General features: G+C 40.4%; 1 protein-coding gene across 5 annotated transcripts in view; it reads right to left on the bottom strand.

Annotated features, from left to right (window-relative positions):
* The window catches only part of dnah1 (dynein, axonemal, heavy chain 1), an 82634-nt gene that overhangs the window by 33481 nt on the left and 34827 nt on the right, over window positions 1-14326 (bottom strand). For all 5 annotated transcript variants that reach the window (XR_009064391.1, XM_057845899.1, XM_057845897.1 and 2 more), the window contains 12 exons: window positions 13126-13299; window positions 10006-10035; window positions 9717-9895; window positions 9256-9486; window positions 8976-9172; window positions 7422-7557; window positions 5242-5450; window positions 4990-5161; window positions 3276-3467; window positions 3076-3186; window positions 2818-3003; window positions 2553-2744 (listed from right to left, as the gene is read on the bottom strand). Coding sequence is in view for 4 of the 5 variants with exons in the window: in XM_057845899.1 (XP_057701882.1) it covers window positions 2553-2744; window positions 2818-3003; window positions 3076-3186; window positions 3276-3467; window positions 4990-5161; window positions 5242-5450; window positions 7422-7557; window positions 8976-9172; window positions 9256-9486; window positions 9717-9895; window positions 10006-10035; window positions 13126-13299 (2009 nt within the window). In the remaining variant the exon portion in view is untranslated. The remainder of the gene's footprint in view (window positions 1-2552; window positions 2745-2817; window positions 3004-3075; window positions 3187-3275; window positions 3468-4989; window positions 5162-5241; window positions 5451-7421; window positions 7558-8975; window positions 9173-9255; window positions 9487-9716; window positions 9896-10005; window positions 10036-13125; window positions 13300-14326) is intronic.

Raw genomic sequence — 14326 nt, 5'->3', positions numbered from 1 at the left:
TTTAAAAAAATAAATTAATTAAAAGTGCCGTAGGTGTCAGCAGTTGAGCTTGGAGTGGGGCAATGATAAAATTGGTGGGTCTTTTCTTCGTATATGACCTTTGTTGCTTGGTTTGAGCACTTCTGCTATCTGCTTCAGCCTTTAAGATGTCAGACTTGCTCAGTCACAGTCTTCCTCACCTTAAAAACAACAAAATAAAACAAAAAATATTAGCTACTTCATAGCGTTTGAGTTGAAATCCTGACTTTTTTTTGTGTTAGAAGTATTGAATTAAAAAAAATATGAATTGAATGTATAGAAATTAAAAATTCAATAATTACCTATTTTTAATATGTAGGCTACATTAATTATCATGCACATCACTTTATATATCTTGGAACCTATTCAAACCATTTTATAGCTTATTGTATCAAAATGACAGTAATAACAGTTTGTGTAGTAAACTAGATGGAAATTGGTTCTCAAATAATATCAAATAAATCGGTAAATTCATGTGGGCTTGTTCGATATTCATTTTCATCCAGTTTAGGGTCCTGGTTTATTTTATATCATTCAACACCAAATCAACCAAACCAACATCAAAATAATGCATGTAAATTAAAAAGTCAATTACATTGCAAAACTTTCTTACCTCAAGTGATGAAAGCGAAGCTCACAAACTCCGGTATCCACTACGTCACCAGCTCCCAGTGAAACTTATTTTTCTTAGACAATTCTTGCATACAGCAAAGTCCTTGTTCACCTTACTTCCTTTCTTGTTGGTGTAAAATCTAAAGTGTGTCCCCATGTGTGATTTGTAGCAATATTTTTCTCATTTTTTCCTCCACCGTTCTCACGGAGCTTTTTTATTTTTTCAACCCACTTGGAGCTTCCTCTCTTCTTCTCTAGACAACTTGTGCGCACTTTACCCTCACCGCCACTCCCGAGCGCCCCTAGTGGACCGCCAAGGAATTGCTCAACAAACATTGAGCAGTTTACAGCATCCATACTCCATTGTATGGCCAATATGTTAAAGAAAAGTATCGATTCTTGGCGGGAGCATATCGATAACCCATCGGGTTGCAAAATATCGCGATATATCGCTGTATCGAGATATTGTCACACTCTTATTTCAAACTCACCTAATTCAGCTGGCTGGTTGTCGTCAAGAGTACTAAAACCTTTTTCAGCATGAGTCTGACAACAAAGTAAGGAGGCTAAATAACTTTAAACTTTAACACATGCTCAGATAGGTCGGTATCGGTATTGGCCAGTATCGGTATCGGATCGGAAGTGCAAAACAATATCTGTATCGGATCGGAAGAGCAAAAACCTGGATCGGGACATCCCTAGTGAACATAGCGAGTGCTGTCCCACATTAAATATAGTTACACTTGTATAGTGCTGCTCCACCTTCAAGAAACTTAAGGCTAGGTTCATACCGTAGGTCTTAATTCATGAATCCGATTTTTTCGTGTTTTTCAAACTCGAGTGAGGCATTAACTTGATGGCCTGAACGGGAAAAGTCGCATAAAAGTGGACCATTTCAAATCCGATCTAGGTCACTTTCATATGTGGTTAAAATCCGATCTGGGCCACATTTTTACAGAATGCGGCTGCGGTCTGAACTATCAAGTACCCCAAATCGGAATTCATGCTGCAATTACATCAGCAAAGAGCGAGAGAGACGGGGCGCTACGGAGCGAACAAGCTTTAGTACCTAGTTTGAACGCGCCTTTTAGGGAAGAGGTAAAGAGGCTTGACAACAGTCATAAAAAAATAAAATTCTGGGTGCGGTGGGGGGGGGGGGGGGGGCTGAGAATGCTCGGTTTTCCCTCTGTGCTCCAAATGAGCAATACTTCAAGAATGCTTACATGGACGACAGTCGGGGCAGACTGTCCGTATGTGTGTGTGTCATGCACGCACAGTGCGTGCATGCTATCAATCCATATGAACTTTGAATACAAGACTAAAACGGAGACTATTAATGTCCGTTATTTGTGTCCTCTTTTTGGAAATCAAAAAATAATCACCCTTGAATGATGTTGAACCAGCATGTGTAGTCATTTGTTTTGATGATCTTGCGCATGAGGGTCAGCTTGCTCAGCGCATCTCGGACTGCAAAATAGTGCGCATGCGTGATACTTGAATGGGCTCAATGGACAAAAGCAGTCTGAACGGACACGCCGAAAAAAAAAAAACGGAATTATGCATTAAGACCTGCAGTATGAACCTGACCTAAGACGAGGTCACCGGGCCAGGAAATCGGACCCACAACCCGAGTTGGGGGACGACAACTCTACCACTGATCCACGACGCCTCTCTGTATGCACTACCAGCTACGTGTTGCCTCTAGTAGCAACAGAAGTCCACTCTACCGAGCTATTTGCCTGCATCATCACATTTTTATTTGGGTGAAAAAAGCGTTTTGGACAGAAACAACATTTTTAGTCATATTTTGGCCAAAAATCTCTAATAATTACATCTTAATAATTATAGTTCTAATTATTAGTTGTAGTATTTATAATTTAGAACACAGTGAGAGTTACTGTAATCTACTTCATATACTATACCTTATCATAGCTGAAAAGGCTATCAAGAAACTTGCCAGGATCCTGCAGCAATACTTTGCCAGGTTCCCAGTAGTCATCAACCTTAGATCCGGGTTTTTCTCCAGGCACTTTTTTAGGTTTGACATCCCTCATTATGCACACAGCCTCAATTACCAACTTCACACCTTGAGGAGGACGTTGCATAGCTCGCACCTGAGAATAGAATAGAATCCAATTAATTCTAATTGTACATCATACAACGGGACCGGAGAGTCAAATCTCTGACCTCAGTGACATCATTCTTATTAAGCGACTTAAGGCTGGTGGTTGCAGCATCGAGGGCTGGCAGGGCCTCATCTAGATCCCTCTGCGCATCGGCAGCAATTTCCCCTGCTACACGTGCTGATTCGGTAGCTTTGGCTTCTTCTTCTTGCACTGACTTTCGTGTCTCCTCGGCAATCACAGAGTCTTTCTGCCATTGTAAAACAGAATGTTCAGTTTGGTTTACCGCATATTTTATACAATAGATTAAACACTTCCTCACTTTGATGGTTTCCATTGTGACTTCAGTTTCCCTTGCAGCCTCCTCCAAAAGGGGCCTCATAACCTCCATCTCCTCTTGCATCTTACTCACGTCCTCTGCTGTGCTAAGGAGCTACAGAATCATAACACATATTCAATCCCAAAAGATTCCCAGTAAAGAGTATTAACGTTGAATAAAATTGGTGCTGCTATACGTCTTGCCTTGTCCAAACCAGTGCTCATTCGTTCACGAGCACGGCACAGCTCTTGCTTCTTACGTCCAATTAAATTTGAGAATATATTAAGCAATTCCAGGTAGCTCTTAGGTGTCACATAGTTTTGTCGCGAAAGTTCAGCCAGGAACTGTTCACACTTTCTGGCTACAATCTGGTGGATCTTCATGCACATCACTGTCTGGAAAAATACACAGTAATTAGTTGTTAACAGCACACAAGGAAACCAAGCTATCGAATGTCCATCCGGTAATCTACGTACAGTGGGGCAAATAAGTATTTAGTCAACCACTAATTGTGCAAGTTCTCCCGCTTAAAAATATTAGAGAGGCCTGTAATTGTCAACATGGCTAAACCTCAACCATGAGAGACAGAATGTGAAAAAAAAAAACAGAAAATCACATTGTTCGATTGTTAAAGAATTTATTTGCAAATCATGGTGGAAAATAAGTATTTGGTCTATACCAAAAGTTCATCTCAATACTTTCTTATGTACCCTTTGTTGGCAATAATGGAGGCCAAACGTTTTCTGTAACTCTTCACAAGCTTTTCACACACTGTTGCTGGTATTTTGGCCCATTCCTCCATGCAGATCTCCTCTAGAGCAGTGATGTTTTGGGGCTGTTGTTGGGCAAAACAGACTTTCAACTGCCTCCTCAACACGTGGCGTCAAAATGATAACAAGAACAGGGAGCAAAAATCCCAGAACCACACGGGGGGACCTAGTGAATGACCTACAGAGAGCTGGGACCACAGTAACAAAGGCTACTATCAGTAACATAATGCGCCGCCAGGGACTCAAATCCTGCACTGCCAGACGTGTCACCCTGCTGAAGAAAGTACACATCCAGGCAGTCTGTGGTTCGCTAGAGAGCATTTGGATAATCCAGAAGAGGACTGGGAGAATATGTTATGGTCAGATGAAACCAAAATAGAACTTTTTGGTAGAAACACAGGTTCTCTTGTTTGGAGGAAAAAGAATACTGATTTGCACCATACCCACTGTGAAGCATGGGGGTGGAAACATCATGCTTTGGGGCTGTTTCTCTGCAAAGGGACCAGGATGACTGATCTGTGTAAAGGAAAGAGAGATTTTGAGTGAAAATCTCCTTCCATCAGCAAGGGCATTGAAGATGAGACGTGGCTGGGTCTTTCAGCATGACAATGATCCCAAACACACAGCCAGGGCAACATAGGAGTGGCTTCGTAAGAAGCATTTCAAGGTCCTGGAGTGGCCAAGCCAGTCTCCAGGTCTCAACCCCATAGAAAATCTGCGGAGGGAGTTGAAAGTCCGTGTTCCCAACGACAGCCCCAAAACATCACTGCTCTAGAGGGGATCTGCATGGAGGAATGGGCCAAAATACCAGCAACAGTGTGTGAAAAGCTTGTGAAGAGTTACAGAAAACGTTTGGCCTCTGTTATTGCCAACAAAGGGTACATAACAAAGTATTGAGATGAACTTTTGGTATTGACCAAATACTTAATTTTCCACCATTATTTGCAAATAAATTCTTTAAAAATCAAACAGTGTGATTTTGTTTTTTTTCCCACATTTTGTCTCTCATGGTTGAGGTTTAACCATGTTGACAATTACAGGCCTCTCTAATATTTTCAAGTGGGAGAACTTGCACAATTAGTGGTTGACTAAATACTTATTTGCCCCACAGTATATCTACGTATCTACACACACAGACCACCCTCACCAGTCCATCCATGACTTCGGGGTTGGCTTCTAGCTCTGGGAGCTCATTAAGAAATGAAGTGGCAACAGCTTGCAGAGCCTCGTCCGGCCATGCACTGAACCAGTCAATTGTGCAACATGTTACAAGTGAGGGAAACTGCCTCAGCCTTGCTCGGAACACTTCCCCAATCGGACTTTAAAGAATGATGGAAGGATGATATTCAATGAAATAGAAGAATACAAACAGTTCAGTTCAAAAAAAAAAATACTTTACCTCATGCAGAGTACAGTGTGAATGTTAGTCCGGACTCTTTTAAGGTAAGCAGCCATAAGGTTTGCCTTGGTCGGCTGTTGCGACATCTCTTGCACAACTGGCTTCATTGATGCAAGGATGCGCTCCTGCTCATCTGATGCATATAAATTTGGAACATCGCCAGAATTTAAAATGCTGTTGATGTCTTCCAGAAATGATTCACTTTTAATCTGGTAAAGGAAAACAAAAATTTTTTTTGCATTCAGACCAATTTAATAATAGTACTCAAATTAATATTTACAAGTACAGTGGTACCTCTACTTACGACTATCTCTACAAACAGAAATTTCAGGTTACGACACACTTCAACTGGAAAATATAGCCTCTTGTTACGAAACTAATTTCAAGATACTAAAGGCTAAAATACAGTATGGGCTGCTACTAGCAGCTCCCAGAGTTTACTGAATGAAACATAGCTGCTCTGCCATTGGCTATTCCCTTGCCCTAGCATCTTCCTGGCATTCAGTTGGCGAAGAGGCACCTCTACTGTATGTGTATGTGTCCCAGTGTCCTTTTCATTCGCTCCTCGTGTTCCGATACCTTTACATGAGGTATTAACTTTTATTCTTTACTCTATTCTTTGTCTTTTATACTCTCATCCATCCATCCATCCATGATCTACCCCTTACTCCGGGGTCGGGTCGCGGGAGTAGCAGCTTTAACAGGGAAGCCCAGACTTCTCTCTCCCCAGCCACTTCAACCAGCTCCTCCGGCGGGATCCCTAGGCGTTCCCAGGACAGCCGAGAGACATGTCTCTCGGTGTCCTGGGTCGTCCCCGGGGCCTCCCACCGGTGGGACATGCCCGGAACAACTCTCCAGGGAGGCATCCAGGAGGCATCTGAACAAGATGCCCGAGCCACATCAGCTGGTTCCTCTCAACACGGAGGAGTAGCGGCTCGACGCCAAGTTCCTCCCGGAGGACCGAACTTCTCACCCATTCCCTAGGGGAAGGCCTGGACACCCTGCAGAGGAAACTCATTTCAGCCGCTTGAATCCGGGATCTTGTTCTTTTGGTCACGACCCACAGCTCGTGACCATAGGTGAGGGTAGGAACGTAGACCGACTGGTAAATCGCGAGCTTCGACTTTCGGCTCAGCTCCTTCTTCACCACTATGGACCGGGGCAGAGTCTGCATTACTGCAGACGCTGCACCGATCAGCCTGTCGATCTCCTGCTCCCTCCTACCCTAGCTCGTGAACAAGACCCCAAGATACTTGAACTCTTCCACTTGGGGCAGGATCTCATTCCCGACCTGGAGAGGGCACTCCACCCTTTTCCGACTGAGGACCATGGTCTCCGATTTGGGGGTGCTGATCTTCATCCTAACCACTTCAAACTCAACTGCGAACCGCCCCAGTGAGAGTTGGAGGTCATGGCTTGATGAAGCCAACAGCACCACATCATCTGCAAAAAGCAGAGATGCAATGCTGAAGCCACCAAACCGGACCCCCTCAACGCTTCGGCTGCGCCTAGAAATTCTGTCCATAAAAATTATGAACAGAATCGGTGACAAAGGGAAACCTTGGCAGAGGCCAACCGTCACTGGGAATTAATTCGATTTACTGCCTGCAATGCGGACCAAATTCTGACACCGGTCGTACAAGGACCGAACAGCCCTTTCAGAGGGGCTCGGTACCCCGTACTCCCGGAGCACCCCCCACAGGACTCCCCGAAGCACACGGTCAAACGCCTTCTCCAGATCTGCAAAACCCATGTAGACTGGTTGGGCGAACTCCCATGCACCCTCGAGGACCCTGCCGAAGGTCTAGAGCTGGTCTACTGTTCCACGGCCAGTACTAAAACCACACTGCTCCTCCTGAATCCGAGATTCAACTTCCCAACGGACCCTTCTCTCCACTTTTACACTCTCATTTCATGTTTATTGTGCAATAATCTAATTGTAACATGTATTTGCTACATGTCTTGATGCATTTTTGTGCTTTATAAAAGATTTACAGTATGTCTATTTTCGAGGCCTTTGAACAGATTAGGGCATTTCCATGGGAAATGTTCTACTTACGGAATTTTCAGTTTACGAAACTACTTCCAGAAACAATTAATTTCGGAAGGAGAGGTACCACTGTATGTCATAGTTCAACTTATCAGCACATGCAAAGATGGTTAAAGAGACTGCTGAAAACCTGCGTGTCCACGAAGAGGAAGGTGATCTGCTGGTTATGAATACCAGCCTTCATCATAATGCTTTTAATGTCTTCCCGCCACTCCAACTGACCATAGTTCTTTGAAAGCTCGATCTGGAAACACTTGTATTCCGATCTAAATGTAAAAATGATGAGTGTAAAGCATTTTGAGACCGCAATGTAGATGTCCTATTAAATTCATGTTTTCTGCATGAATAATTGCCTGATTCTGACATTCTACACATTCAAATGGGTGAATGCTAGAAAATAACTACCGTATTTTTCGGACTATAAGTCGCACCTGAGTATAAGTCGCACCAGCCATAAAATGCCCAACAAAGAGGAAAAAAACATAAGTCGTACTGGAGTATAAATCGCATTTTTGGGGGGAAATTTATTTGTTAAATCCAACACATAGAACAGATATGTCATCTTGAAAGGCAATTTAAAATAAAAATACAATAGAGAACAACATGCTGAATAAGTGTACATTATGATAATGTTACATGATGCATGAACAACGAAATGCGAACGTGGCCGGTATGTTAACGTAACATAGCTATTAAGAGTTAAGGCCCAAGTACACCGCATGCGTGATCGTTGCGTTTCCGGTCCGACTCCGGTAAAAAATAGCGCCGGAGCCAATCCGTTCCCATTATATCCTATTGTTCAACATATACCGGCCGCGTCAGTGCTCCGGCTTGACTGCGAACCACCTCCGGCGTGCCGCATGCCCGCCGGATGGTATAGGCTATTTTCTATTTTTGCCGGACACGCATCCGGCAAAATGGGCGGAGCTGGGCCTGGACGTAACAGCCCAGGTGCCTAATCACGGTTTAAACACGAGCGAAGATGGATGATGAGCGCTTCATCGTGGAGGTGGAAACCCACAAAAGCATTTATGATGCAGCAGATCCTTTCTATAAGGACAATATAAAAAAGGAAGCTGCAAGGTGTCCTATTATGTTTTTCTGTCCCGATCTCATCATGATGCAGTCATGTCTGTCTCTTAATTCCAGATTAACTAAAATATCAATATGCAAAGAAAATATGTGCTCTCTCTCTGCTTCTCTGATGAGTATAGACTCCGTGTGTTTTTCGTTGTTTTAAATGGCACATTATCGCGCGCGATCACGCGAGAGCTCACGGGGGGGACGACGAGGTTGGCGGACCGCAGCCGTGCAGCAGCCGGTATGATTTGCCTGTTTTTGACGGACTGCGTGGCACGCAGGCAACACTGAACCGGACCGGAACCGCAACGATCACGCATGCATTGTACTTGGGCCTTTAGTCAGATAACTATAGCATAAACAACATGCTAACAAGTTTACCAAACCATCAGTGTCACTCCAAAACACCAAAATAACATGTGAAATGATAGAATAATGTGTTAATAATTTCACAAATAAGTCGCTCTGGTCTAGAGTATAAGTCGCACCCCCAGCCAAACTATGAAAAAAACTGCGACTTATATTCCGAAAAATACGGTAATTGCTTTAGGAAAGAACGATCTGAGTGAGGTTTCCTGAGGTTTGTAAAATGTAGGATTCTTACATATATGATGCAAGCTTAGTGAGGGACTGTCGTCCACTGCCACCAACTCCAAGAAGTAGTGCATTGCCGAGCGGCTGGCGCAGGACACGACTGATTCGACAAACGTGTTCAATAGCGTCCATAAACAGCACAAGCTTCATCTTGGGAGTGCAATTCTGGTTGTAGTCTTCCATGTACTCTAACATAACCTCTTCCAACTATAGAACATAATGGTGAAGTAGCAAACTATGAGAATAAAACACATATATTTTACAGTAGCAAATAAATTGGCTCTGGTCACCTTTCCTGGGTCGTCTATGAAAGTGTAGACTTTATGCAATGCCCCAGGAACCATGAAATCCCCATATAAAATAGGCTGGCATGGCACAACCACATCAAAGTCGCAACCAAACTCCTCAATAAATGTCTTCAGGAGGGAATTGAACCATTCCCTGTCTTCTGCACAAACCAAGCGGTCCTGGAAAACCCGGCAGTTTTCGTGGTACCAAAGCTGAAGTAGCATCTCTTTGGTCTAAAACAAAGAAAAATATTGTCATCTATTAACATCTGACACTTATCCATTCTTTTGAAACATCTTCATATGTGGTTAATGTAAATGTTAGTCACATAATTACTCAGAAATATTGTTCACAGAATTTTAGATTATATTGTACATTGTGATTTCAAACAGAGATTCTCAAACTGCTAGCTCAGACACAAAAGTGGGTTGCTGACACATTATTGGGTGACTGATTGTAATACCTCTATCATGCAAGTCTCAGCCATGAGGATACCCTGGAAGATTTTGGACAGGTCTCTAAGGTTGAACGTGTAGTGAGACTTTGTAGGGGTTGGGAGAAGCTGAGAGCAGATAGTGCTGTACACGCGGATGGTGACATTGACGATTGCATTGTTTAGTGGCACGATTTCTGGCACTGATCCTGATAAGAAAGGGAAGTACAGAAAAAGATGCAATTCAAGGTTTTATCTTTTAAACCGACAATCTTTTCAATTTTAGGCTTTACATGTGAAGAAATCATTAGTGACTTACTGCCTGGATTCTTCTTACTCATCTTTCCATCTGAAAAAATGCATTGAATTAGAAACTGCCAGATCATATCAACAAGTACAGAAGAACAAAAATGTAGAGTGGGAAGGTCTACTGTGACCTTTAGTGTTTTAATCTTTTTCACATAGGTTATAGTCATAAAGCAAAACTGTAAATAGTAGGACAGCACCAGTTAGTGGGTTAAAGTCAAAATTACACTGTAAAAAATGTCCGTAGAATTAACAGGGAAATACTGTGAATTCATGACATTAAAACAATGTAAATGGGAAAAATGTTTTTCATTGTCAAACTTTGTTATATTCTGCAAAATACAGAACCAGGCACAACTGTTAATTCAAGGGTATTTATATGTAAAAATAACTCCACTTGTTTGTATAATGTACAGTGGACTGTAAATTATACGCAAAATAAGCATGATAAAATAAGCAATACAATACAGTAAAATTTACAATGTAAAGGTGCTGAAAATGTTTTTTTGGCGTAGATTTTTCCAATAGGCTTTCCAAAAGAAAAAAAAAAACAATCAATGTATTAGATTTAATAAATTAATATGTTGCAATTTTCAGATGATATATATATATATGGCGGAAAACACAGACAAGACTGAAAAAGCAGTTTCTGCTCTTGCACTCCTCTTTAAAAGAAACTGCAGTATTTTAAGCCAAAACAAATGTTGTGTTTGATAGAACAATATGTCTATATGCTGCCATAGCAGATTCATGGCGTATGAAGCCCCCGAACTATTTTTAATTTGTCCGTTTTACCCTGAAAACCCCCATTTACAGACGTCACGCAACCGCTTTTGTTTCACCCTAGCCATAAAAAGAAGGTTAGTAATTATATTTATAATTCAAAATGTCAGTCATTTTTAGCTTAGAATCATTAATTGATGTCGAATATTTAGTTTAAAAAAAGAAAACGACTTTAAAAAATTATTCACTCGCATATTTTAAAATTTTAAACAAATTACTTTACAATGAAAAATTTGGCTTCTGTAAAAAGTCACGGATATCTACCTCATAACTATCGCTTAATTGTATTTTTTTTTTGTTACTGTCACATTTTCCCTGATATGTTAGATGATAAATAACGATCCAAACAAAAAATTGAAATTGAAAAATAACGTTTAAAAGGGTAACTATATGAAAAAGAAAATCTCAACCACTCCATGTTGTCTGCGATTTCTGCATCGCGACCCTTGTTATATCACCATGTTTCACCCATAAAATCCCCCAAAAAGCTGGCTGTGGCCATTCACAGCTGTGTCTTGACACTCTGTGATACATGCTACATGGAGTTTTTGGATCGAAACAAGGTAAGTACGCGATAATATCTTGTTAAAATCGTGGCGTCTTTAATTCTGCTCTCGCCTCCAGTTAGGGTTTTGCTGTTTAAAAGAATTTTTTTTTCAAAAATGCCCTCCTGTTCAAAATTTTTCTTCCCCCAGAAAATTGAGATTTTAAGCTTTCCAATGATGTATCACACATGCATATCGGACAATTTTGAAATTTGGCCAATTTGGCCAAATTGTATGTAGCATGTATCACTGAGTGTCAAGATACAGCTGTGAATGGCCACAGCTGGATTTTTGGGGATTTTATGGGTAAAACATGGTAATATAACAAGGGTCGTGATACAGAAATCGCAGACATCAAGGAGTGGTCGAGATTTTCTTTTTCATATAGCTAACTTTTTAAACGTTTTTTTCCAATTTTTCTTTGTTTGGATCGATTATTTATCATCTAACGTATCGGAAAAATGCAACAGAAACAAAAAAAAATACAATTAAGCGATAGTTATGAGGTAAATATCTGTGACTTTTTTACAGACACAATTTTTTTCATTGTGACGTCATTTGTTTAAAAGTTTAAAATATGTGAGTGAATAATTTTTTAAAGTTTTTTTTTTTAAATGAAATAGTAGACATCAATTAATGATTCTAAGCTAAAAATGACAGACATTTTGAGTAATAAATATAATTAATTACCTTCGTTTTATGGCGGGGTTCAAACAAAAGCGGTCGCGCGACGTCTGTAAACGGGGGTTTTCAGGGTAAAATGGGCAAATTAAAAACAACAGTTGTTTTGGCTTAAAATACAGCAGTTTCTTTTAAAGGCAAGGCAAGGCAAGGCAAATTTATTTATATAGCACAAAGAGGAGTGCAAGAGCGGAAACTGCTTTTTCAGTCTTGTCTGTGTTTTCCGCCATATATATATTATATATATATTTATTCTATCTATGTTAGACTGTTATATTAGACTGGTTTCGTTTGCTCTCGCGTAGTTATGACACACCCTTCATGATCCGGTAATGACAGAAATGCATGATGGGTAGGTAAGGCAACCACGACTGTGAGTGGTGGCTGTCCGTGTTATATGTACGGCTCATTCAACTGTGGATATCTTAGGGGTCGACCAATATTGAAGGCACAGTGTAGCATGAATGAAGTAAAAGCGAATTGTGTGATATTCTTCCACACATCGCTTGATACGCAAACTTGATAATGATAATGATAATTCAAAACTGAGCAAAAATCTTTTAGTTTTATAGTTTTATAAAGTTTTATAATGCTGGAATTACAGTAAATCATAATTTGTAATGAAATTAAATGAGATTTGATGTAAAAAAAAATATAAAATATATTCGAATTTTATTGAGCTTTTTTGTTTTAAAAGGAGCACATTCATGCTGATTTAGCAGCAAAAAGCTGTTGGATCTACTGGTTAAAAATGCTTTTTTTTTTTTTTTTTTTTACAGATTATAACTGTTAATTATACAGATTTTTCTGTAATGGTATTTACAGTTGAACTGCATTTTTTACTGAATTTCTCTGGCAACCACAGCTGCCAGTTTTTCTCCGTAAAATTTACGGGATTTCTTTTACAGTGTACAAAAAGAATTTTGTAGCAGAACAAATCACAAGCGAAGAAAAAAAACCAATGAATGCTTGTTATGATCTACCTTTTGTTCAGCCATTGAGAATTTATTTTCAAAAAACTACAAATCTAATAGCACTCCAGAATCCAGACGTGTGCATTGTACTATAGGCCACCCCATCAAACGCAACTCCACATCTGTAACTCTGTGACAACACTGACTCACCCATCCAGCTGCCTAAAATTGTAGAAAATATTTTTCTCATGCTGGCGTCTTCCAGTTCAGTGAAAGATAGAAAACTGAAGTGACGTGTGAAGCGCGGTGTGATAGGGTTCCGGCCTCCACCTGGAGGTCCCATGGCACAAGCAAAATTAATGTCCACTATTTGCCTGAAAGCCCCTACAGTGGAGACACAAAATGGAAGATGGAAAAGCATGAAAGTTATTGACATTTGACATAACTGCATGAAAACTGAACATTTCAGAATTGTGTAGCACTATAAAATTACAAAAAATGTATTAAAGAGTGATTTGTTTACATTAATTGTAGCTAAGAGATAACTTATCTAATGAGAATTTAAACTTTCAGCGCCAAGAGTGGGCTAGAATGTGAGTTACCGTAATTTTCAGAGTATATACAGCTACTTTTTTAGCAGTGAGTTAATCAAATAGCCTACCGTGAGGATTTTTTATTCTCCATTCAAACGCAGTGGCTTTTGTAACCAAGCGGCTTATTTGTGGAATTTTGGGTGGGACAAACGTGCTTCATTTTTTCTCATTAAATGTGTAAAAAATTACATTTTAATTTCACTCCACGGCTACAGTGGCTTCAACAAAGCTGCTGTGCTAGTGCTAGCATTGATAGCAGTGAGTTAATCAAATAGCCTACCGTGAGGATTTTTTATTCTCCATTCGAACACAGTGGCTTTAGTAACGAAGTGGCTTATTTGTGGAATTTTGGGTGGGACAAACAAGCTTCATGTTTTCCCATTAAAAATGTAAAAAATACATTATAATCACTCCTTGGCCCAGTGAATTATGATGACGTTGCCACTTGTCATCAGTGGTAGAATGCAACGACGTAAAAGTACTTTGTTACTGTACTTAACTACATTTTTGTGCATCTGTATTTTACACGAGTACAAATATGAAGTGGTACTTTTTACTTCACTACATTCTACAGCATGTATCTGTACTTTTCACTCAACTACTTTTCAAATTGTCACCTGCGTTACACGTCACGTTTGTTTGTTTTTTTCTCTCATTGTGAATTGATAGTTTCGTTTTCATGCCTCCGGCGCAATCGATAAGCCCCGTGCAAGTGTACTGTAATTGTGGACGAAAGGCAGCAACACGAGTAAAAGGAAGATTAGGCAGGTGAACAAGATATAATTAACCAATAAAAAACGACAGTGTAGGAGGGCGCC

The sequence above is a fragment of the Corythoichthys intestinalis genome, chromosome 9 (assembly GCF_030265065.1).
Source record: "Corythoichthys intestinalis isolate RoL2023-P3 chromosome 9, ASM3026506v1, whole genome shotgun sequence".
Classification (NCBI taxonomy): Eukaryota; Metazoa; Chordata; class Actinopteri; order Syngnathiformes; family Syngnathidae; genus Corythoichthys; species Corythoichthys intestinalis.
The sequence above is the reverse complement of the archived record's forward strand: the minus strand, read 5'-3'. Positions and strand labels throughout refer to the sequence as shown.